Here is a 27,125-nt window from a genome sequence, read left to right on the forward strand (position 1 = left end):
CTCTTTAAATTTGGCTTAAAACAAAATTATATTGAAACTTCAAATTCAGTATAGTCATGGTATTCAATGTACTAAATAATGACGGGATATATTGTTTTGTCGAACAGATATTAGTAACTAAAGTCAGATAGTCCTCTTGAGAATTGACTAAAAGCATCGACGTCGCCTGACGTCACGGCGCAACGGGAAGTACAAATAAAATGGATTTAACTCGGGGAAAAAGCCGATACAAGCTGTGAAAATGCTCAATGGTGCACAAAATAAGTCAACAATTATTTGCAAGTTTGTGTTTAACTGTAATAAAATTTGTGGGGGTGGTGGTCATTATATTTGCAATATAAAACAGTCTGACAGAGAGTAGAATATCTGTAAATATTTGGTCATAAAAGAAGTAACGTCAACCGACGTTCAGGGTTATCCTTACTGTAAACTAAGATATACACGGTTAGAAAATGAAAACATTGAAGAACTAACTTATGATTCTCGAGCAAATGTGTGCAAATAAGATGTTAAGTGGTTCAGTGCCATTTTAAATTGTAAAAAGAAAGGTACAAGAGACTAAGCGTGATATAGAATGGGGTATATCTATAAACTGTGCGTGTTTAATTTTGACGTCATGTTTTGAACGTTACCGTGCGCCGTGGTGACAAAACATTTTGTTTTTAAAAAGGGGTAACAAAAATACCGTTTCATCAAATGGATTAAACTTCGCATATCAATAACATAAGATTAATCTGTTAAGTAAGACTTTCATGAAAAATATATGATAGACAGCCGCATTGTCTTTGTATTTTTTGATTGACCCTCGTAATAAAGCAAACTATCTAAAAATTATGAAATAATAAAAGATAATTATGTCAGTATAAAGGTAAATATGTCAAAGTTGAATGTTGTACAAACAAATACTTAAGGTCACTCCTTAGTTTGCGCTGAGGTGCGACGATACACTTCCAAGGGCCACAAAACGATCGAGGGATGTCTGAGCCCAGCGATCGGTGTTATGGGCCTGCAACTGCCACCAATGGGGAGCAGATAACCATGGTGACGGCGGCAGAACCCCAACGCAAATGTTCACAGCGGTCCAAAAGCTTAAGAACTGCCTGTAACCCGTAAAGGGATTTTAAGGTCTTCCGTTTCCAACGAAAGACCTTGTACTGCTTCTGATAGTAATTCTTCATTATTGCTCTCGTCTTCTAGACGTTTTAAAACCTTAATAACTTTTTTGTCATCCTATTTCATTCAAATTTTCAAAGTGTATTGTACATTAGGTTTACTTTTTTAAGTCACAAAAAATGAAAAATCGTAGCTTCCTTTTTTTTTTCAAAATGTAGGGGCATTTGATTACGGACAAACGCAGGGATGTAAAGGAAGCATATGGAATCTGAGTTACATGTAATTCCGTGAAATCACAAATCTTAGTTATTATGTACATATTCAAATATCTAAACAACGAAGCGTATACTAAATCCAATTAAAAAATACTGAAGACAATTTTTTCAGAATTCAATTTGTATTACGTAAATTTACACATTGATGACGTCATGACTGAAAGTTGAATGTCGTGTGAATTTGATTGGAAAGAATTGTAAACATATTCAAATTATAACTTATCTAAGATCTCAAATAAAGTATTTTGGTGTGACTTATTGAACATTGAACATAAGAATACTAGGAGATATGTTAGTTTTATCAATCATTTGCTAAAAGGTATGTAAATTTGCTTTTATTTCTCGGCCAGGCTTTCCTCTGTCGTTGCTTACGATATAAAAAATCCGACTAGAACAACACTACCCCGTATATATTGAACTTAAAATTTTATACGTATCGTTAGTTTGATCAATGCTTAAATTGAAAAGTGCTGCTAGAATCCCATGTTTTGTGTTGTTTTGATGCAACATACCGTTTTCCATGCAAACTTTATAAAAGTTGGGAAGGTTTTACGAGAGCCCGATGAATAACTATTTAATAAAGAAAACATAGAATTCTAGTAGCGGTTTTGATTAAACTGAGATGTTTTGCCTTGACTTTGTATGTTTATTTTATTTTGGAAACCGCGGGGTAGTGTTGTTCTATCACATTTTATGTTAAGGAATATACGTAAGCTATTTATAGTTGTCACGTGATAATGCACCAATGTGGCAGTAATGTACTACCCGATTTTTTTGCACTGACGTCTCTTTTAAAGGATAATTCTAACTTTTTGATCTTATTCAAAATAGTTATTTAATTTCACGATTTTGAATATTACAGTCAAAATAAGACGCTAAATTGCCCATATGCTTCCTTAACACTCCCGCAAAGGCTCTCCGAAATGGTCCGTAGCAAATAATCCAAAGTTAGAAATCTAAAAAATATTGACACTATGAATGTTGTCCTCTGATTTTTGTATTTTAGTTTTTTTTTTTACAATTGTACCAGTTGAATTTAATTAACGTAATCAAAATCTACGTTTTAAAAATTGCTTATTTAAGGTCTTCCGTTTCCAACGGAAGACCTTATTGTTTTCGTACTGTTTCTTATTATTATTTATTATTATTATTATTTTTTTCCAAATTTTGTGCACGCGATTTCTCGGAATCTATTCGACCGATCTCAACTATTTTTTCACAGATGTTAGGGCGTGATCTAAACTTAATACATTTTTCTTAATTTTTTCGTAGTCACTTCCGGTACCGAATTGTCGGCCATTTTGTAATTTTTGACGACCCATTTTGTGCAGCTATAAACTCGGAAACCATAAGAGATATGAATATGAAATTTTCAGAATAGGTAGACGATAGTTTGGAGTTGTGCAGCATGTAGTTGTTTATTGCCTGTTGCGCCATTTCTTGGAGCTCGCCTGGGCACGAAAATTGGGTACGAATTTTCATTCAAAATTTTCACACGTTTTGATTAATATCTTTTTATCAGTTGATATTTTGTTAAGACATATATAACAAAAGAGGTAAAAAATCAAAAGTTCTTTCCAACAAAATCAAAAATAAGGGGCTGGCCCCTTTATTTAGGGGCCAAAACACTCGTAAACTCTATTGCAAATAACTTAAAAACGATAAAGATTTTGTAATGTATTATAGAAGCAAAGTTGTTGATCGTACCAATATCTATTAGAAAAAAATATTACCACGCCCATTTATTACGTAATTAGGGATTTTTAGGGGCCAAAATACTTAAACTTTGACGCAATATAACTAGAGAAGTAGACATATTTTGTTAGACATCATAGAAGAGAAAATTTTTGAATTAATGATTTAAATCGATTCCACTTATCAAAACACGAATTTCTGTCCCCATTAAGGATCTAGAGGGCTGGCCCCTAAAATATTCAAACATTTGTATCTCAAAAATGATCAACAATTTTAAATGCGTGTAAGAACAAAAATTGTTAGTATTCTTAAGACCTTTTCAAAGAAATCAAGAAAAAGGGGCTGGCCCCTTTAATCAGGGGCCAGGGCACTCTTAAACTCTATTACAAATAACTTAAAAACAATAAAGATTTCGTAATGCTTTATAGAAGCAAAGTTGTTGATCCTACCAATATCTATTAGAAAAAAATATTGACACACCCATTTATTACGTAATTAGGGATTTTTAGGGGCCAAAGTACTTAAACTTTGACGAAAAATAACTAGAAAAGTAGAAATATTTTGTTAGACATCATAGAAGAGAAAATGTTTGAATTTATGATTTAAATCGATTCCACTTATCAAAACACGAATTTCCGTCCCCATTAAGGATCTAGAGGGCTGGCCCCTAAAATATTCAAACATTTGTATCTCAGAAATGATCAACAATATTACATGGGTGTAAGAACAAAAAATATTTGTATTCTCAAGACCTTTTCAAACAAATCAAGAAAAAAGGGGCTGGCCCCTTAAATTAGGGGCAAAGGCACTCGTTAACCCTATTACAAATAACTTAAAAACGATAAAGATTTTGTAATGCATTATAGAAGCAAAGTTGTTGATCGTACCAATATCTATTAGAAAAAATTATTGCCACGCCCATTTATTACGTAATTAGGGATTTTTAGGGGCCAGAGTACTTAAACTTTGACTCAATATAACTAGAGAAGTAGACATATTTTGTTAGACATCATAGAAGAGAAAATATTTGAATTAATGATTTAAATCGATTCCACTTATCAAAGCACGAATTTCTGTCCCCATTAAGGATCTAGAGGGCTGGCCCCTAAAATATTCAAACATTTGTATCTCAAAAATGATCAACAATTTTAGACGGGTATAAGAACAAAGATTGATAGTATTCTTAAGACCTTTTCAAAGAAATCGAGAAAAAGGGCTGGCCCCATTTTTTTGGGGGGGGGCAAGAAACTCGTAAAGTCTATTACAAATTACATAAAAACGATTAAGATTTCGTAATGCATTATCAAAGCAAAGTTGTTAATTGTAGCAATATCTATCTGGAAAACTCATTGCAACACCCATTTATTACGTAATTAAGGATTTGTATACATTATCTAAAAGTGGGAGGGGGGGGGGGTAATTCTAGAATTGTATCGATTATTCATGGTATGATTTAAAACAGAAATCGCAAGGAAGACCTACTCGTTACTCGTAACGAGATCGTATCTAGTTTTACTTATGTTTTTGCTTTGAACTTTTAGTTTGAAATATTTTCTAAATGCATAAAGAACAAAAGTTGTGCATAAATTAAAGGGCTTTCAATTGAGACCAGTACAACGGGGCTGGCCCCTTGCATAAGGGATCTAGGCGCCTTGAAAGTATTTGTTGCATAACTAAAAAACGATACACGCTACGATATGATGTCGCTTGAAAAGTTGTTCTTTATTATCTTATCAATCTAATTGTAATATAGTATTGTTTCGATATTGCGTAATATGAGAGTTAAAAGCTCCACATGAAGACATGCATACCCGCTTTTTTGTTATAGGGAATAGCTCTCTATGCGTAGTAGTGTTTTAAAGTCGCAGTCAGTACTTTTCGTGTCTAAATATATCCCCAGCTTATCACAGACACAACTTTATCTGTTTTACGAGAAGTCTAACTCCTCAATACTCTGCAGTATGGGAGTTACATAAATACATCGAAAATAGGCATGAACTAATTTTCAAGATTTAAAATTGAATTTCTAATGTCCTGATTGATCAGAGGTTAGGTAGTGTGTAAATGACCTCCTATCAATATATGTCAGACCCTGACAAGTGTAAGGAGAATGGAGGGTGGTTTTATTAAGACTGATTAACAATCCTTTCTTGACTTGAAGCAGTAACGGAAGACCTCCTCTTTGCTCGGCTCTAGTTTGAAATAATAACTGTAATTTAAAACAAAAGAAACATTTTTTAAATAGACTTGAGCTGCAGAAGTTTTACCATGCATGTCCCCGTTAAATGTTGAATTAAGTATATCATATGAGTATAAATAAATATTTTGATGCTAACATATTGTTTCTGTAATAGATAAAAAAGCTCAGTGATGAGTAATGAGTAAACAATTTGAATCGTCAACCCATTTTTGTCATATCAAATGAAATGATTTGAAACTATAAACACATTTAGTTTAACAAGTGTATAAATTTGTTCCGCTGATAATACCTAGCTGTAGAACTCCCAGTCTAAAAAAATCGGATGGGGGTTTCAGTTTCGTACGAGTTCAAAAAAAAATTGAATTTATTAAAATAGGAAAAAATGGGCGAGTTTTCGACTGAAACTTATTATTTCCGAATACAGTCTGTACAAGTATTTTATTCTCGAAACTTTAAAGAATATTTGAAATTTATTTATTTCTAAATTTCTTTGAACACCATCACTAGCCCCGAAAAAAAATATTTTTGTTTCAATGAAAAAAAAAATTGTTACTATCCATCTACAGGTGACTTTAGCATACTTCATTTTTTGAGCTCGTTAAGCGTGTTCAAGAGAAAGTCTGGTGCAAGTAAAGTAACGGTATTAGTAGTATATTTCCTTAATCATTCATTCTATGGTACATACATATTCGCAAAATGTAGTAAAAAATAAGTCTTTTCCGTTCAAAATTAGCGATTTTTTCTGTGCGCTGTAAACATTCAAACGTACTATAGATCTTATGTCAATCCAATTTTTTTTTCGGAACAGGGGCTATAGACTTAGATAATACCGTCTTTGGGTCGACGTTTAATTCCTTATTTAGACCGTTAAATAAAACATTTATTAGTCTAAGCATCTTTTCGTTGGTGTTACATCTACATACATGAACATCAATTTATTATGCCTGAAAATTTGACATATTTATCAGGTTACCTAAAAAAGGATTCGGTAACAAACGTAATATTCAAAATGTTCTTGATCTTTAATATCTAAGATATGATATGACGTCATCGGCTAGAATTTACTGTTTTAAAGTTTTTATTATTTTTAAATAATGTTATACGAATCTTTAAAATTTGATGCATATCGGTCAAACATTTTAGTTTAAAAACTATTTGACCGACACATTTATGCCGGCTTCTGTATAATCGACCTCGCTAAGCTGCTCATGTTTCAGTTTCATGATGACTTTATGAGATCCATTTATGGAGATAAAGCTAGTCTTCTTTGTACCGACACAGATAGTCTTTGTTATGAAATTCAAATAGACGATATTTATCAGGACATGTATAAACATCTCTACCTCTTTGATACCAGTAATTTTAACAAAAACCACTTTCTGTATTCAAAAACGAACTGTAAAGTTCTTGGAAAAATGAAAGATGAATGTGGGGAAGCACCGATACAATAAATTATTGGACTAAGACCTAAAATGTACAGTTTGTTATACGATGGCCAAGAAAAAAAACTGCAAAGGGAGTGAAAAAGTCGGTGATTGAAAAAGATTTGAAACATGGGACTTATAAGCAAGCTCTCTTTGATCATAGTTCTATGAAGCATTCAATGAATATGATCAGAAGTGCCAACCACTAACACTAAACTTTTTTATACAAAATTATATGAAAACAAGTTCGATAATGTCAACTTTGGTTTAAATAATGAATTGATATATGCTGACATTCCTAAACTGTCCAAAATGGAATCAGATTCTTAAGAGGGTGAAATTACTTTTAGTGAGGCACCAAAGACAATTTCTAGTATGAAAGCTAATAAATCACCTGGATCGGATGTTTTTTCTTCAGAATTGTTTAAGGTTTTTTAGTAATACATTGGTGTTTTTGATACAGCAAACTTTAGATTTTTTTAACTTTGGTCCCAATATCAGACAGCGGGTAAAAATTTTTTTTATACAAACATAACATCTGCGGTTAATCAAGGTGGCAGACATACATCAGAAAATTGGGTGAAAACCAAACTTTAAGAAAATTAGCAAACCCGCTTATTAGAGAAAACATATATAAAATTATGAAATGTAAAAAGTCAAAAGTTCTTTTATGATATTTTAAACAATAATACCTCTATGACAACATGTGAAAGAAGGTGGAATGAATAATTAGATATAGAGGACATGGAATGGAAATTAATCCATAAACTACCTTTTGTAATAATAAAAAAACTGTAAACTTCAATGGTTCCAATACAGAATAATTAACAACATTTTAGCAACAAACTCTTTTTTATTCAAAATTAAAAAAGTAAACTCTAAAATGTGTACCTTTTGTCACAGAGAAGAGGAAACTATAGAACATATATTGTGGGATTGTGGTCAATCATTTTTAGAAAATATTAAACATTATTTAGAAGAAGAAATCAATTTTCAGGTTACATTAACCAAGAAAACGTTCATTCTAGGCATCCTTGGTAAAAGCAAAGATATCCTTAATATCATTTTTCTTTGGTTAAAGTACTTTATTTACACAGCAAGGTGTACTGAGAAACAGTTGAGTGTTTCTTATGCAATGTCGTCTTTAAAGCTCTTCTATGAAACACAGAAATTTATTTCTTACAAAAATGGTGAAAATGAGATTTTTGATACTCATTGTAACATCTGGAATCCCATTTTTTTTTTATTGAATTTTCACATATTCACATACCATAGAATAAACATTTATATAAATATATGTTGCAATGTATACATATACATTAAATTTATAGTATTTGTTTGATAAATATAATCAATATTTTGATATAAAGTATATATGTACATTATATGTATTACTTCTCAGAATAGTACCGATATAATTTGAATAAGTTGTGGTATAAATATATATGTGAAAAATGGTTTTCTTTTTAGAAAAAAAAAGGAAAAGGAAAAATTCAAATATACAGAGCAAAAAAAAAAAAATAATAATAAGAAACAGGGACATTAAGGAGAGAATAAAGATGGTGATGAATGTTCCAAACGTTGAAATATATCTTTCCAATAAAATCAAACAAATGATAATTACAGTTTTTCAGAAGCAAAAGTTTTTCAATAAACAGTCTTCTGGTTATAGATTTCTTAATGTTTTCTACATTTAGCCTTGATGTTTTAATTTTAGTTTGCAGAATACATTGTTTTGTGAAAAAAATGATTAAATTTTCCAACCTATGAATATCTCTATTATCAAATTTTCCAAAAAGGATTGAATATTTGTCAAAATTTGTTTGGAATCCAATTTTTACTTGAATTTTCCTTCTCTATCTCTTTCTCCCTCCCTCTCTCTCTCTCAAAATAAATTTTGCACTTCTGAATTATTATACTTAAAGCATCTTAATCATTCATTGTATGTCTGCAGAATGTGTGAAATAAAAAAAAGAGAAAGAAGTGTCAACCACCAATTGTATTCTGTGTCAATACGTAAAACAACTCAAGTCGATATGATGACAAACGTTATGTACTTGATACAGGTATACACACTTTAGCCCATGGACATTAAAAAATAGAAAATAGAGCCATTTGATACCTCTGAAATACTTGTCATTGTATAGATGGGTTTACATTGAAAAAATAATAACGACAGTGTATATACTAGTATATATGGGTTTTTTTTTTTTTTTTTTTAATTCCATATATGCATAATTGAAATAATGTTTACAATTTGTATGTGTACAATATTTGTTGATATCAATAATAATATTGGAACTTGGCATTGAGTTCTTATTCCTCCCCATTAGAACTACTGAGGATGCCACTTATATTCAGTCTTCTTATTGCTCCTCGTCACCTGATTCTTCATCGGACTCTTTATCATCAGTAATATCTTCAATTTCAAGTAATTCATCAAAGTCTTGTTTATGCTTATTAAGAACGCGAGAAATAGCAGTTTCCACATCTATATCGGTATTTTCCATTACAGCTAATATTTCTTCTTGGATAGCACGATGCAGTTTGCTCTTGTTTAGGTTAAATGTAATCATGGTAATACGTTTGTATTTTCTGAAAAGCAGAGCTCTGTCTTTCGGTAGCATTATATCTCCCACTTCCTCTCGAGCTTCATGCCGAGTGAGTTTGGAATTTTCCTCCATAAGTTGATCCAATTTTCTGTCAAACTGAGATTGATTTTCTTTCAGTACTTGATTGACTAGGAGTGTGAATCCACTGTCATCATCCTCCTCACTAACCTCAGACATTGCATCATCTTCTTCCTCTTCCATTGGACAACCATTTTTAGTATGTCGTTGTAAATCATACGTGCTGGAAAACATGGTACCACATTCTAAACAGGATGGAGTTCTCTCATCGATTTCCCTTGTCTGTGCATTTCTCGTATCTAGTGGTGTAGCCAAAGGATTAGAGGGAGGATAATAATACTCCTGAGTACCCAGCCGTTGTTGGTGCGCCATCTCTTCAATCGGATACTGATTTGATCTGTGGGGAGCGGGTTTTACAGACGTCCTATTACTCTGTCGATCTGCTGTCAATTGATCATTTGAGTTATCTACCATTCTTATATAGGGTTCAAATATGTTTGTCTGAAATTTCATCGATTCTGGGGTTGTTAAATCCACAATCAACGAACCGTAGGGAAAAGACACTGCATTTTCATAAGCATCAAACAGCTTCTTTGAATTTCCAGGATACATTTGTCGTGCCAGGGTTGCAATCTGTTGTCGATCTCTTGGATTTTTAAAGATAACTATGTACTGGCTGTTTAAACTCATTGTTCGGTTTTCCTTTCCTTTGTTAAACAGATTTTGCATAATACAGATCACACTTAGGTTGCGATGGTTAGCACCCTCCGTAAATAGTTCACAAATTTCCTTGTCCTGGGTGGCATCCTTCATTATGTCATCAATAACCAGCAGCGTTCTTTCGCGAGAGTTAATAAACTTGTCTGTTTTGATGTCTTCCGTTATCCCTTGAATGAATTTTATACCTGAAATCCAATACTTAAGCTCATTATAAAGGCGTTGCCATCGCTTATAAATCCACAAAATTTTTTAAGGTGCGGGGATTATGAGCTGTTTATTAAAAAGTAGTAAGTTTTTGAGCCATGTAGATTTTCCCGACATAGTTGGTCCCGCAACGATCATGGTGAAGGGATGCACGAACTAAAACTTATCCTCCATGCTTTCTGATAACATATTCTCGTTGTGGTGAGGTACTGAGAAGGAGGAGTGAAATCAGGAGGAGAAGGAGGAGGAGTGAAATCCTGATGAGAATACGGTTCTGTGATTTGAGGATACGGTTCAGTGATTTGAGGATACGGTTCAGACATTTGAGGATATGGTTCACTGCTCCCATGAGCAGTTCGTAAATGTCTCCTCAGATTATCAGGGCGTGAAAATTCTCTCTGGCAGATAAAGCATGATGTTGGCTTCATAACTGCTGGGTTGAAAATGATGGCAAGTTGTTAAATAGACTCTTTATATATCTTGCAGCTGTCTCTCATGTACCCAGGAATTAAACTTCGTTGGATACCCTTGTCATTTTACTAAGACTTCTACCTTTCCTCTTCATCTGCGCCATTTCAAGATCTTCTCATTCTTCCACAAGTCGTCTCTAGTTTTGTTGACTCTTTGAAGCTCAGATTCATAAAAGGTTCCCTCGATGGGATCGTTGCCGTAATCCGTAATGTTGTACACTGGTATCCCTTGACGTGAGAATCTCCTGTGTATTATAAAAACTTCTTCTGTTCATTTCCGTCCATAATCCCGCAGAAAAATGTGCTTGGTGCTTGATATTCTTACATAGTCTCCCATTTTAAATTTGAAACGCTTACTTGGTTGTTACGCTTTCTTTTTGAAAACACTGGGTTTCAATACATCTACACATAATTTATATGGTGATAAGCCATTTAACGATCTGTGTGGCCGACTGTTATAATTTCGAACAATGTCTTGTAGAATGTCTGTAAATCTGTATGTTCTATTGTGGGTGAAATATCGATACATCATGACTTTCGAATGAACCGCTCGGCATAATTGGCATGAGTGACGTTATGTGTAACGTAATGATCAACTCTTTGTCTTCTAAAAAAAAAAATCTTTGACCCATCGATTTTTTAATTCAATCCCTTTGTCTGTTCTCAGTTCTTTAGGCTTGCGTCCCGTTTTAAAGAATGTCATTCAAAGCATCTGTGACACTACCGTGGAGTTTGTTTTTCAGAGGTCTAACCCAAGCATATCTTGAGAATACGTCGATGGCGATGAATAAATACTTTATATATTATATTATATCATTGTCTTCTGAAAGTGTTGAAACGTCGGCTAAATGAAGTCTAAAGCCTGGGAAATGACCCTGTTCGTCTTAAAATATATCTCTGTGGACGTTGAAGACCTGAGGCATCAATGTCTTGCAGCCATTGTTTGATAGTACTCAAACCTACTGTATATTTAGCTTCCTTTTTTAAAAAATGATAAATTTTCGTAGGACCTGCATAGCTAATGGGATTTTTCACATTAAAAAATATATATGTTTTAGGTGTTCCTTCCTGTTCATGGTCACTTTTAATAATGCAACTGCATTGTGAACATATTGCTTTATATCTATTTTAACTTTATTAGAATTTCCTTTATCATGTTATTAAGGTAACAAATATTCTTTAAATACAATGCACACTTCACATTCCTCAGTTTAAAGGGGCAATAAACTCGGTGGTCAGCGCGCAGTTTGCAGTGACCTGGTTAACATTCTACCCGATCGATTGCACAGGTGATTAAAATGACCAGTGACCTACTTATCAGTCATCTCTCAATACTCGTTATATAGTGAGGGATATCTTCTATATAATTCAATGTGAGGGATGGTGAGGGATGCCTCCTATTTTCTTGTAAGAGGGATGGGGTGGCAATTGGTGGTTGACACTTCTGATCATATTCATTGAATGCTTCATAGAACTATGATCAAAGAGAGCTTGCTGATAAGATTCGTATTTCAAATCTTTTTCAATCACCGACTTTTTCACTCCCTTTAAATTTTTCTTTTCTTATCCATCGTATAACAAACTGTACATTTTAGGTCTTAGTCCAATAAATTCTTGTATCGGTGCTTCCCAACATTCATCTTTCATTTTTTAAAGAACTTTACAGTTCGTTTTGGAATACAGAAAGTGGTTTTTGTTTAAATTACTGATATCAAAGAGGTAGAGATGTTTATACATGTCCTGATAAAAATCGTGTATTTGAATTTCATAACAAAGACTATCTGTGTCGGTACAAAGAAGACTAGCTTTATCTCCATAAGTGGATTTCATAAAGTCAAAATAAAACTGAAACATGAGCAGCTTAGCGAGGTAGAGTATACAGTAGCCGGCATAAATGTGTTGATCAAGGACAATGTTTGATTTTCTAAGATTGACCGCCACCAAATCTTCATTAAATATCTTAAAGAATTGAAAGTTTGGTTTGGCACACACCTAACGCAATCTCCGTTTAGTGGGCACCAATTCCACATTTACTCTCTTTCTCAGGTTTTCCAGGGTTTATCCAAACATTCCACCCGATCGATTGCACATGTGATTTAAATGACCAGTGACTTACTTATCAGTCATCCCTCAATACTCGTTATATAGTGAGGGATATCATCTATATAATTCAATGTGAGGGATGGCTTCTATTTTCTTATAGAAGGGATGGGTGGCGCAGAACTGTCTTTTCCTATAAAGCTCTTCAACAACTAATTAGCTAGTAGAATCAGTCTATGAAATACTTTGCATTCCTGAGTTAAAAATACCATAGGATATCTGTGACGTATCAGACTGACCAAGTCTGTGCTAAAAATACTTAACCTTCCTGTGACGTCACACATTCCAAGGACTCGCGAGTCTGCGAGTCTGTGCGACGAGCCTTAGTTTCATAACTCACATTTTGGTATATTTTAAGGCACCGCTATAACACTCCTTTCAAATTCAATTAACAAACTGTCAGCCCGTTTATTTAACAAGTGGTTACCCAAAAGAGAATGGTTCCTTTTAAATATCTTGAATTTGAAAAGATGGTAATTTGTTTTGTCTCCTAGGCAGCCGCAATTTATTAACACATTGGTGTATTCTTACGTTATTGAAAATACAGAAATAAGTTGGGAATAATAATTTGAATTTAAGTGGAAGGTAAATAAATTCTTTTGTGAACCGTCGCCGCTTATATGCCTTCAAATCTAACGTAAAGAGCCTCACGGAGTGGTCCTAGAATTCGACCTTTAATGCAGTTATGTGTTTTTTAATATAATTTAAAAAAAAAACCACTATCTTTATATAAAACTTCCTGTAGTTAGATAGCTTGTTGGCGTAAATCAATACATGATTTATTTCACGCATATCGGTCAGGAACTAAATTTTTACATAGTTTCATTTTAAAGTCAAAGTCACTCCGTTAAATAATGCAATTTTCAAGTAAAATGTTAGAGGTACTACGTGCGGTATATTTTGGGTTTCTACATATACCTCCTAAAACTAAACTCACTGTGATATAAAGGGCTTTAAATATAAAGTTAAAGATAAATGAAATCATTTAAAAAAGAGAGAGAAGTAGACGGCATTACCTCAGTGACAGCATAATGTAGAAAAACCGTCTTAAAAATTGTCGTATTAAAAAAATCAATGTTTAAGAGATAGCTATGAGAGGAAACTACGGAATGTTATCGACGGTTTTACGGAACTTCGAGCACATGCTTTGTTTAAGTTCATTTTTGAAGTATTTTTTTTCATGTATATACATGTAACCGCATGAAGAAAAACATTTTTTCCCAAACACAGAATATACAGAAAAATACGTTATTGTATTTTGTTTGCAAACTAGTATAAATAAGTCCATTTTAGTGACGTCAGAGATACACTGCTATTGAACAGTTTTGAAATACATGATGGAGATAGGGGGGGGGGGGGGGGAGATATATGTCTACATCAAATATAGTCTTTTTGGTTTATTTTGATTAGCATCTGAATAAATCGAAATGAATGATTGGAAAATTAGATTACCTGTGTAAACCATCTTATCAGATTTACAAGGTAATTACTTCTGTATTATTTGAATTTAAAAACAATCCATAATGAGCAATGCGTCTCACAAAAATAATTATTACGACAGATAATTTATCCATTGACCTAACAAAAAAAACCAATTAAATGAGATCAAATAAAAAAATTGCTAATTGTTTGATACAATTACACTCTATGCATCCTCAATTATCGATGTTTTGATGACATAAGAAAAAAATAAAACATTCTGATATACTACATGCACATGTACATGTACGTACCGTCCACACAAGAATAGTTTGCTTTAAGTAAATGAACTGATGATTCTCGATATCACGCATAGGAGAAACAAGCCATCAATGAATAGCAGATTGGACATTTATCAAGAGAGCTGAAAAAGTGAACAACAATTATTTTAAAAAATGGAAAATGAGAGGTAAGGAATACATGTAACGACTTCTGTGTATATATATATATATATATATATATATATATATATATATATATATATATATATATATATATATATTGCTATACCTTAAAAGCACATTTTCCGAATACAATGTAGCATTATCCTTTAAGACTTGAATAAAAAAAAATTGAATAAAGATATATGATATGAATTGATATCAACTTTCGATTGTTTATCAGTTTCCAGTCCAACAGCAAGATAAGAGAAATCCATTTTGGCCTGATTGAGGAACTTATAACTCATCATATTGGAAACGACAGAACCAAAAACTCTTTCACGGAGTGGAAGTTAGCATTCGAAGAAAAAATTGTCGACACACCAGTTCAGAGTGAATGCAGTGTTTTAGCAAATTTCAACTATTTGAAAAAAAAGGGATTACTGAAAGTAGGCAAATACGAAACTCTTAGGGAAATATTTTATAAAAACGAAGGAGCACTCTCTGCTATTAATCTGGCATCAAAAAAGATAGGAGACATCTTAGAAAGCCTAAACATGGATAGAAATTTGCTAAGTAGGTACTTTTAGTACAATATTCATGTTCTCGTTAAGTAATAATTCCATTAAACCTTTTTTTTTAATGCAATTCTTTCTTACTTCATTTTTCTATTTTTATAGACGCAATTTCAAACAGGAACATTTTAACTGCGATAAAATACTTTCCTTTTTTGCATCTTATGGTCCGTTTTATTCTACCTGCCCTTACTAAAGAAAGTCTGGGTATATTGTGTTGACTTAACTTTGTCTTGGGGGCCATTTTGGGCTGAAAAATGAAGGTTTTTCACAAAAAGCATGTTTTTTAATTTAGCTTTTTTTAATTGTAGCAGCTACACGTGAAACCAATCTAAAATATGACTGGGTGTCATAGTTATGAGTAATAATATTTCAGAAAAAAGAATTGATGACGTGGATCAGTGGGCGACAAAAAATGACGTTTTTTTTACAAAAAAGAAATCGGTTCCTCTAACTCCACTTATACTTTCATCAGTAGACAAATCATCTTTTGGAATTTGTTTTTGTGTGTCCTATAGATGCGCGATAAGGTTTAGGAAATTTTAATATCTTTAGCATCATTCAGTGGTTGAAGTGGATGAGGCGGTGTGCAAATGAATACCCCCCCCCCCCCCCCAAAAAAAACAACAATATATATATATATATATATATATATATATATATATATATATATATATATATATATATATATATATATATTTCCTCTTCAGAATTCCTCTTAAAATATATAAAGTAGCTATGTCATCTATAAGGATAAGATAGGGGTTGTCCCAGTAGATGAGCAATAAGGTTTAAAAATACAAAGTTCATCCAGAATGACAAATAGAAGCAGAAAATAGACGTTTTTTACTCCTAAAAAACAAATTTATTAAACTTATCTTATGATTTAATGAATAGCTTCATAATAGGATATTACAGGGGCTAAGCTATAGGAATTTAGAAATTTTTATCCGAGGGTCAATAGTTTCTACAAAACAAAGTAAGTACACAATTTAGATTAAAGATGGGTTTTATGAGACGCATACATGTACACGTTTCTCTCTCTCTCTCTCTCTCTCTCTCTCTCTCTCTCTCTCTCTCTCCTCTTAAGAAAACCAACAAATTAAGTTAAAACTTTACCCCAAGATAATGATACCTAACAGCGAAGCACAATGGTTTAGAGCGTTAATTATTTGTCCTTTATTAGATAATTTGAATCATGTTGGTCCTTTTCACATTTTATCTAAAGGTATCCGATCCATATTACATGTTTGACCTAATTTGTCTAACCTTGAATATCCATCATATATCAAAATGAGGAAAAAATGCTTCTTCCAAAATTGTGAATATCATGACCCAGGGCCAAAATTGTGAATATCATGACCCAGGGCTTAGGGGTTCTGGTGTTAAGGCAGGGATCTAAATATTATATTTAAAAAAAAAATATATTCTCCTATGCTTTTTGATATTAAGCAGTTGAACTAATATACAGTCGCACCTGTTTTAAGCGGCCACCTGTGGGACAATGCCAAACTGGCCGCTAAAGACAGGTGGCCTCTTATTCCAGGTTTCAAAATAATGGAAAAAAAAACATCTAGTATTTTCATTTTGGCTCTATTGGACAGATTTATTAATAGCATCTGTAATGGCGGCGTACACAGAGATGGTGAATGCATAGCTCGGAATGCTAAATAAACAGTTTATATTAATTCTGAATGGCCGTTTTAGTTCCATTTATCTATCAAGGGATTAAGAACAAAACATTTTCTACTAAATACGCCCAAATGATAATTTTCAAGGGATTAAATGCGGTAAACAAACAGAAGCAACGTTTCCGTACAAAGGCTACTTACTGAACTACGATAGCCGATGTTTAACCTTTTAAAAAAGTATCAAAATTCCATTCTTATATATATTAAGAACCCGTTTTATTATCTCAAAGAAATTTTCTAGGAAAAAAGTGCATACTACCGGCTATTTTGCACATGTTAACATGGTTAAGCTGTTCAGCGCAAGACTGGCCATATACAATGACTTTGTAATGAAGTATATAAGTACGTGTCGATATATAAACAACACAAAACAGGTGTTATGATAATCAATTATCACATTAAATCTCAGCAGTCTTCAAATAACACACTCAATTATTTGTCATTAACTCATTATCAGCTTTCGAAGTTTGGCTTCTTTCGATACGGGGTCACATGGCAGATTCAAAAGTCATGTGACAAAACAGACAAAATGGCCGTTGAAAACAGGCATGTTGAAGCCACGGGACCTAAAAGCAGTGGCCGCTGGCCGCGTTAGACAGGTGGCCGCTTAAATCAGTTAAAATATAGTGAAAAACTAAACGGGCGGGATTAAAACTGGCCGCTCATGGCGAGTGGCCGCTGATTAAAGGTGGCCGTAACAACAGGTGCGACTGTAATAGGAAAAAATGAGGAAGAGTGCCCCTTTTAAAACTGTGATATGTAGGGCACCTGGCTTAGAGGTTTTTGTTTTAAGGGGGTGTGGGGGGGGGGTGTCCTACCATAATAGTGAAAATGCAATAGTCCATCCGCTCTGCTCCATGATATTAAACTCAAAAACCTAGGGGTTCTCTTGTTTAGGCAGGGCTCCAATGGTTATTTAGAGGAAATGTATAAATTCTTTAAAAATTTTCTTTTCTGCTCCTGAGTATTTAACCACTCAAAAATAAGACATAGTTATGATGAGGAAAAATGCCTCTTTCATTATTGTAATTTTCATGGGCCATGGATCACTTTTTTTTTGGGGGGGGGGGGGGGAGGGGTGTCTCTAAATGAATGCAGTTATTCTTTAAAAATGTTCTTTTTTGCTCCTGAATATTCTGCAAATAAAGTATGTAGTTTTGAAAAGAAAGAAAATTATTAATCCGATGAAGTAAGTACATGGTTATGATGAGGAAGAGTCGGTCATCCCAGGTTATGAATTTTATTGCCCTGTGACACAGGTTCTGGTAATAGGGCAGGGATGTAATGTTATTTAGGGTATGGTGGTGGATTTTTGACCGATTATTTTAAGTACCTAAATTCAGTACCTTTGTTCAATTATTTCACAGCATGTTATGCTACAGCCTTTTTTTAAAATTTACAAAAGTTGATTGTAATAAACAATACTCGAATATTATAATTTATTAGCCCTGAAGTTAAAATGCACATGAATGCACATTGCAAAACCCACACTGGAGCTATTCAGGTGACCGAAAAGGCCCATGGGTTTCGTTTGTTTTTTATAAACCGTGTTCTATTCTTGTATCTTAAAAAGATGCACACGGATCAACAAACCAACAAACGGGTGTAACATTACGTCCTTTTTTTTTTTTAGGTTATTTCATATTTTGTTCTTCAAAAGTTAAAAAACAATCATATACTTGACTGTAATCTTTTGAGGTAAGGGAACTCTGTCGTATAAAGACAATGTATTGTACATACAAAATCAATTTTCTCACAATATTAACTATTTCAGACACCACTTTTTGTAGATGGCAGGCCAATGACTGGTAAAATTCTGATAGAGGTGGAAAACGGAGATATCGACGTTGTGAAAAACTTAGTCCTTGTTCTTCATGAAATGCTCATTGACTCTTATAAAATATTCCAATCCTTGTCTCCAACAGAAACCGGCCTTAAAATCCTATGTGGAGAGGAATCAACCGAAAACTATAGTGATTTTACTCAAACAATAAAAAACGCTCATGAAAAATTGGGAAGCATTCTTCTAAAATACGGTGAGAAAAACCAATCAGAAAATTACTCGAAAAATATTTTAAAAGCTTTTTTTCGCTTGCTTTCCTCAATGGAAAAGGATTTTGGCGCGAAAGACATCGATATTAATTGGGATAACTCTGTCATGTTTACCGTTAACTTTGCTTCAACGAAACTTTATGGGAAAGCCGTGGATGAAAATAGAGAAAGTCTTAAAGAGAAAGTGGTGGATTATTTTGATAAAATATTTGAAATTATGGATCAATGTAAAGGAGAAGAAAAGCAGGCCCATCACCGAATACATCGAATAATCATTTACTAATTGTAGTCCTTTTCTTGAAAATGTTTTACTTGATTGCTTGATGGGCCGGGACAAGTTTAAAGCGCGGTTGAATTTAATGAGATTAATTTCTTTGTGGGTTGTCTTACATTTGTGGGTTATTTTTCAATTATAAAAATGGTATTTGTTGTTATAAATATTTGAAAACAAAGGAACTTTGCAGAGGTCGTCAATTTTTGTAATGTTTATATTTTCATATTTTTGTATATTTTTGATAGTGCACTGTATAACGGAAGTGGTATTGAATTGAAAGGTCTTTATATTATAGTAAGATAATACAGAATTTGTTTTTATCACAAATATTAATTTTACTTGTAAAAGATCAAAGTAAAAATACTTTTAACAAGTTTGTGATCTATCCTGATTGACACACATAAAATAAAGACGAAACATTTATTTATATGTAGATAGAATTATTATTTACCTAATTGTGTACATTAAATAAAAATTAAAAGAAACGTAATTCAAAAAGGATCGTAAAATTATTTTTGTATTTACGATAAACCTGTTACTAGTTATGTTGCTATGTAAATGCGCACATACAGTTCATTAAAACTATCATTAAAATGTACATCGGATGGTATACACAAAACTGTATTTCTGATATTATTTTTATTAAAGTTTATTTTCTTAAGTTATAATTACTATGTAGGAATCATTTTTTAGGGTCTTTCCCTCTTCTGATGAAGGCCATTTTATTATTCTGTTGATTCTTTTTTAATTCTATTACTAGGATCTTTTTCTGAGGGAACTTCTTTTTATTTTTTTCCTTTCTTTTCTGAATAATTTTTTTTTATAAAAATATTTCAGATTTTTTTCGTACGCTCGTTCTTGCGAATTATTAGACCAATTTGCATGAAATTTAACTGATAAAGCATAAAAAAAACTGACTACTTTTTTGCCGATGGCATCCTGTCTGGTGTGAGATTTAGAGAATAAAGTAATTTTTTAAGGAATATTTTGTCCACGTATCCGCTCCAAAAGTGTGATAGAAACGTGAAAATATCAGGAGTAGTAGACAAATGTCTGTACACGACCCTATTTATTAGATATCTTGAAAAATGCAGATGCGACGAAGCTCGCTCAAGTTCAAAAATTTGCAACAATATCTTTCACGAATAGTTTGAACCTGTTTTTCACTAGCTTTTAATGTATAAATATTTTGTTGAAAGTTGTATTCATTTTTTTTTTAATTTTGCGAGGATTTTCATTGCATATCAATCAAAAGAGACTGGTTCCTCAAATTTAGGGCCACGTGAGCTGTGAAGAATCTTTGCAAAAGTACATGTTATCAGTAATTATAGTACTCTGTACCTCTGTACCTCTGTACATCTGTTCATATATATATATATATATATATATATATATATATATATATATATATATATATATATATATATATATATATATATATATATATATATCATATATTACGTAATAAGGGGTTTTATTGGGTCAAAAGTTCAAAAGTATGACAATTTATATCGAAAAAAAAAAAATAAAAAAAGGCACAATGAATAAAAAAAGTCGCACAGAATAGAGGTCCTATAAATGCCGTATAACGTGTTATTTTTACGTGCTGCTAATTTTTACTTATTTTTACGAGTTTTACAAATCCGTAAAAATAAAACGCGTAAATTTTCACAGAAGTAAAAGAAACACTGCACGTACATTTTCTACATCGTACGTATGAGAGTTATGTTCATGACCTTCAGCTCAGTCCCTGACGGCTGTACATGTAGGTATATTTGAGCGTTTTTGGTCACGTGGTAATAAAGCTCAGATCTTTCTATTCAGTCTTGAGTATTTTTTAAAACTACGTATAATGTCACGTTAGTAGCTAGATTTCAATCACTCAGTCAATAACTATGACGGGGATATGAAGCTGCTGTAAGATCAGAAGATGCATTAAAGAGTTATTGGGGTTCAAAAAATGATTTTAACATAAATATAAGTTAATAAGTTTATTCAATTATTTACATATTCGGATTTTTTAAAGTCATTATTGAAATCGTTAAGATTTCTGTGAATTCTTATTGAGAATTATTCGGATTTTGTCGTACTTACAAGAATTCGATTTAAAACCAAAAATTTTACTTTTAGTTATGTGTGCTTTATTTTCAAAATAGGCTTCTTACAGGAACTCCGAACTTTACCTATGTAATTAACGGGAGACCCACTTAGTGCTTTACATTTTTTGTGCAGAAGATTTATCGGAAAATAGCTCGTCTAATTTTGTCAAGTTTCAGCATCGATCTATTATCATCTGAAGTTTATATATTTTTTTTCGATTTGTAAGAATCATTTCTGGTTCGAACCAATTCGCATTTATTCTGTTTTTTTCTCTCTAGACTTCTTGTCCACGGTTATTCTCAAAAAACGAGTATCTATGCGTTAAATACACAGGTGTGTGCGATATATGAAACTTTAGGTTTGTCTACTTTTTTTTTTTTTAGAAATGGCATTCTCATGACATATGCATGAATATTTTCATTACAAGGGCTTTTACTGTAATTTTAGGTGCAAGAAATAAATGGCTTATTTTCAATACCGGTTTTTCTTATTTAAGTTGTCTTATTAAGTATCCCCTTGGAGACATATTGTTTTTATCGACCTTCTCCTTCTTCTTCTTCTTTTCTTCTTCATCTTCCAAATTTGTCCAGTCCGTAACTTAAATACCCTTTGACATTAAGACTTTAAACTTAAAACATAGGTAGATGGTATTAAGAAGGAGTGCACGCTACCAAATTTTTTGACATTGACCTTTTTTGTTTTTCAAGATGAAGCGTTTTATATAAAAATAACACAATACTGTATTCATCATACATACTTTTAGCTTGTTTCTTAGATGGTACATAACCTAGTTAAACCTTACCAAAATTGTTGACTTTGACCTAAAATTTTTATTTCAAGGTCAAGTTAGAAAAAAACCTCATTGTTCAACTCCTAAATATACTTTGACAGAAGGACTTCAAACCTTAAACAAAGAATAATAATAATACACTGAGGTGTACTTTTGATTGGTATTTGACCTTGCCCTTGTTTACTCAAGGTCAAATTAAGAAAAAAATAATAAAACTTTGTCTGGGTCGTAGCTTAAATACTTTTTGACATTAAGACTTCAAACCTAACACATAGATAGATTGTATTGAGTAAAAGTGCACAGGACCATAATTTTTTACCCTGACCAATATTGTGCCTCAAGTTAATTCCTTTTGTAAAAAAAATATTGTACGGATCATAACACGAGATTCCTTAAACATACAAACTTTAAACTTGTATCACAGATAGATACTTATAAACACAGAACTAAAATACCATGAGGCATACTGTTGTTATTTTTTTTTAACCTTGACCCTTTTCTTAACTCCAAGTCAAATTAAGAAAAACATTTTTTTCCAGACTATATTTTAAAAATTCTTTGACAGAAAGACTTTAAACTGAAAACAAAGTTTGATGATCTAGCGGAAAAGTGAACCAAACCAAACTTTTTGACCTTGACCTTTTTGAATTTCGGGGTCAATTATCATGAAAATATTCATTACAATAATGATTTTGTATCATATATGGATAATTTATATAACATATAGCTGACATCATTCTTTTTCACTAATTAAATTTGCGCCATATTACAATCTTTGGAGAGAAGGGGGTACATGTGTTTTTTGTAAAAAAAAAAAAAACAAACAAACAAAAAAACCAAACAAAAACACAATACCCACTAGTTTTAAGCATGTTATAAACATATTTTCATAATATGTTTATTATAATGAAAATAATAATAAAAATAACAATATAAAAAAGATGTGTTGTTCTTTGGTAGCTAAGGTTTTCTCTAGATAGTCTATTCTATAAACAGAATACGTAGAGAGAAAGTTAATTTAGTCCCCCAAAGATTAGAACTTTTATTAATCATTTATATATCTGTTTACTATTCGATGAATTTATTCAAAAGTGATTCATTCCATTCCTGATATAATTTAAAAAGCAGATGGAGATGATATGGCTTTTTAGCTGGTTGTAAATGCCAGTAGACTCAAGAAACATGTATAAATATCAGACAAGTCAATCCACAGACAATTGTATTAAAAACACGGTCAGATATATAAGAAATATTTCGGCATATAAAACACACCTGAGTCCTTGCAAAAACTGTTTGGAAATTGTATATACATGTATATATATAATTCCCATTCGAAACTTTAATTAGTTGTACTTTTTTAACAAAAAACAGAAAGCCAAACATATAAGAAAAAATGATTCTCAAAGTCTTAAAAAAAACATTCCTTATTAATTTTCAATGACTTTTTTAAGTTTTGCAGCCTTATATTTTTGACGCTTCCATAAGTTCTTTACTTTAGAAAAAAAAATCAAAAGATTCTTTGTCCTTTGATTCAGCTTTGTTTTGTGTTGGTAACTCTTTTTGTCTGTGTTTTTTTACAAGACACTAAGGTGTGGTGAACATTTATTACCCACTATTCTCTACAAAATGTCACAGCATTATTTCAACACAAGATGGAGTCAGTTGACTTGTGATACATTTTTTACTAAAGAAACATAAGAATAGCGATTCAAACATTTGATTATTCTTTTATTAAACAAAAATTTCGTTCATTTTATTATTATTTTAGGTCTAACGTCTACAGATATTGAAAGTGAATGTAGAGAGAGCTACAAATGGAAACAAGGTCCTTTTTAAAAACTTTTTTAGTTCTTCAATTTTTAACGGTGGAAGTAGTATAAATTAAAAAAAAAACTTATATATTGTTATTACTAATCATGTCAGATTTTTTTCCATTGTTTTTCCAGCTTTTGATAAATGCAATTCTAATTTTGCTTTCATTTTATTTCATAACAAATATGTTAATTTTTTCAGTTTACAATTTAACCCCAATATCAAAGAAATCCACAACAATTTGCTTGCTAAACTAATTAATGGATATGTCGGCCATAATGAGAATTCAGATACCTATGTCAGCTGGAAATTGCAGTTCAGAAATTATTGCGACCTGCCTACCCAACAAAACGGCAGTGTCTTGGATAATGTTTACTATTTGGAAAAAGTCGGATTACTTAGCGTTGGTAAATATGATGTTTTGAAGAAAATATTTTCAGAAGACAAGGAAGCTTTATCTGAAATCGAAAAAGTATCGAATGTGATTGAAATCGTTGATCCTTCCACCATAGGATCAACAGGTATTTATAATGATTATGTGATCTAAATATCAAAAGATTTTGAGTTTTGAAATAAAGTTTAATAGTATACATGTATAAAGCAAGGCTTCTGCATCTCTTCGACCGTAGAGATATGTAACTTAATCATGTACATAAAGCTATTTACTAGGCAGTATGTTTAAGGATTAAACAAATTATTAATGAGTAAAAGAGACCAATCCTTAAACTCATTTTGGTTACATATATCTTAATTTTTTCACAAAAAAATAATTTAATTTTGGTACTTTTTTTTATATTTTGCAGACTCAAATGTTTATATGGTCGAAATACGGATCAAAGTAAAGAACGGATGCCCAACCCTAGAAGAGCTACTCGCTGGTATCCTAAGCGATTTCATATGCAAACTAGATTATGCTTACTTTTCTAGCATATTGGGTGACTTCCATACACTCTCTTTATTACATGCCACAACTATTTGTCGGAGAATTATGGATGGAATAGAAAAATCAGAAAAATATAAAAACTTTGCGACTATATTATCTGAAACAAAGAGTGCCCTAAAAAAGTATATTTCTTTTCACAGCAGTGATGCTGAAAAATCGTCTAAAATCATAGTTCGACAATTTCTTAATTTGTTTGATCAATTGAAAAAGAAATACTGCGTACAAAAATGGCGAATAGATTGGAAAGAATATACGGTGATTTTTGTAGAATTCAAAAATGCATTTGATTTCAAAACGTGTCTTGAATCTGCCTCATTAAAAAAAGAAACAAGAAGTACATTTGAGAACATTTTTAGTCATTTCAACGACGTACGACTTTATGCACCATATGTTGAGATACGAGAGGTGGAACTTTAAAATAAATAAATTACATATATTAAAAACTCTGTTTCCAACGCGCTGACAACTTTTTCAAGTATAATGGTGTAACGTATTTTTAATGTTTGTATAACTAGCAAAAATAAATTGTTTGAATCATTATAAAGTGGTTTGTTTACGTTAGTACCTGTGCACAGAGGAACGAAAATGAAAATTGAAACTAATGCCCCAGTCACATATTCACGGATTAAATGCCGGTTTAACTACGGAAGCGATCCGGTGTAATGAAGAATAATGACCCCCGTAGAATAATGACCGGGGGTCATTTTTCTACGTAGAAAAATGACCCCCCGGTCATTATTCTACGCAGAAAAATGACCCCCCGGTCATTATTCTACGTAGAAAAATGACCCCTTTGCCTGAAGAATAAGTGTCATTTTCATAAAAATGAGCACACTCCACATGAAGAAAAGTGACCCCTGTAGAATAATGACCCCCTTGTAGATTAAAGTTTTTCAGTATATTTTTTTATTATTTGTGAAATAGTCTTTACACTATTGCAATTTTTACTGCTGCAGTTTACAGAAAGTAACAGAAATTATAATTCATATTCAAATAAACTTAAAGTGAAAGAAGGGGTATATCTTAGAAAATAAAAATCCTTCCGTTATAACAAGATATTGACGTATTGCATCGGGGTATGGTTGTCATTTTAACAATTACATTTACATATATCTATGGTGTTCCGATATAGCCACTTCGACCTTAGGGCGAAGATGCGAATTAGTTGCAAATGCGATAGTGCGAAAGCGAAAGGGCAAAAGTGCGAAGATGCGACGACGAAGCGCGAAGATGTGATGCCTAAAATGCGAAGGTGCGAGGGGCGAAGGAGCGATACTTCTATCGCTCCTTCCCAACTTTGCACTCTGGCCTTCGCATCTTCGCACTTTCGCCGTTGCCTTTTTTGATTGCATTCAGCAAGTTTCGGTCGATTACATAGAATTTTATACAGGCACCGTACTCGCCAAGGTTTTCAGATTAATCCATGCTTTTATTGGTACGCATGCGCTAGGCCATCGCGCTTACTATGAATGTTTATAAATATAAATATATAAATATATGTGTAAATGTAACATATATGTTTACCAGTGCTGGTTATGCCTAATCATTATCTACTCCACACTAAATGTAATGTCCGCCATAATGTGAACATATGCACTTCCAGACTCAGGACTGTCACTTACCAGCCGTCTCTTTACCGTGGACCAAACCCAGTAACAATGTAATTTCATTATGCGACACTCCTTGCTCATACATGGATCTACAGGGGGAAAGGGGGTCCGCTCCCCCCCCCCTTCCCGGAAAATTCAATATTAATAATTTTACGCAGTAAAAGGGGAAAGGGAGTTCGGACCCCATCCTCCTGGATAATTTTATTTTATTAATTTTATAAAAATAAAATTTCCAAAATATGCCTCGGAACCATTTCAACGATGGAGAACTCCGCAATTATAAAACATAGGTAATCACAGATTACAAAGCTCACCGAGACGAGGCATCACCTTTATGAGACCACCTTTCTCATATTATATGAAAACCATCCTTTATGATCTTGGATATTCATGGATTCTGGTTGGAAACAATATCGTATATCATCTGTTAAAAAATTGTATGTTATTCATGTCTTCATATGTTAATCAATACAATAATATAAAATTAAAATTGCATCCTATCATAATTACAATATATATCATATAATACCATAAAATACCGTAAAAATTGTGAGATATGATATTGTAACGTATGATATGACATTGTAT

The 27,125-nt window shown here is 32.4% G+C and overlaps 1 protein-coding gene across 2 annotated transcripts; it reads left to right on the plus strand.

Annotated features, from left to right (window-relative positions):
* Positions 1-14,552: 14,552 nt before the first annotated feature.
* On the plus strand, positions 14,553-25,407 carry LOC105323030 (uncharacterized). Of its 2 annotated transcripts, XM_066066404.1 has the most exons (6): positions 14,553-14,719; positions 14,935-15,266; positions 18,747-18,992; positions 23,941-23,997; positions 24,186-24,505; positions 24,788-25,407. In XM_066066404.1, exons 1-5 carry the CDS (start codon positions 14,706-14,708, stop codon positions 24,239-24,241), a joined length of 705 nt encoding a protein of 234 aa, XP_065922476.1. In that variant the 5' UTR covers positions 14,553-14,705; the 3' UTR covers positions 24,242-24,505; positions 24,788-25,407. The 2 variants fall into 2 exon arrangements, 1 of the variants encoding a protein (XP_065922476.1); XR_010707708.1 differs by lacking the exons at positions 23,941-23,997; positions 24,186-24,505; positions 24,788-25,407 and having other exon boundaries at positions 18,731-19,709.
* Positions 25,408-27,125: the final 1,718 nt, after the last annotated feature.

The sequence above is a fragment of the Magallana gigas genome, chromosome 1, assembly GCF_963853765.1.
Source record: "Magallana gigas chromosome 1, xbMagGiga1.1, whole genome shotgun sequence".
NCBI classification, from domain to species: domain Eukaryota; kingdom Metazoa; phylum Mollusca; class Bivalvia; order Ostreida; family Ostreidae; genus Magallana; species Magallana gigas.

Bases quoted from the DNA above. Each gene is read 5' to 3' on its own strand.
- LOC105323030 (XM_066066404.1), top strand. The intron at 18,993-23,940 runs GTGAGAAAAACC...TTATTATTTTAG, and splicing joins AAGCATTCTTCTAAAATACG to GTCTAACGTCTACAGATATT. The intron at 23,998-24,185 runs GTCCTTTTTAAA...TAATTTTTTCAG, and splicing joins GAGCTACAAATGGAAACAAG to TTTACAATTTAACCCCAATA.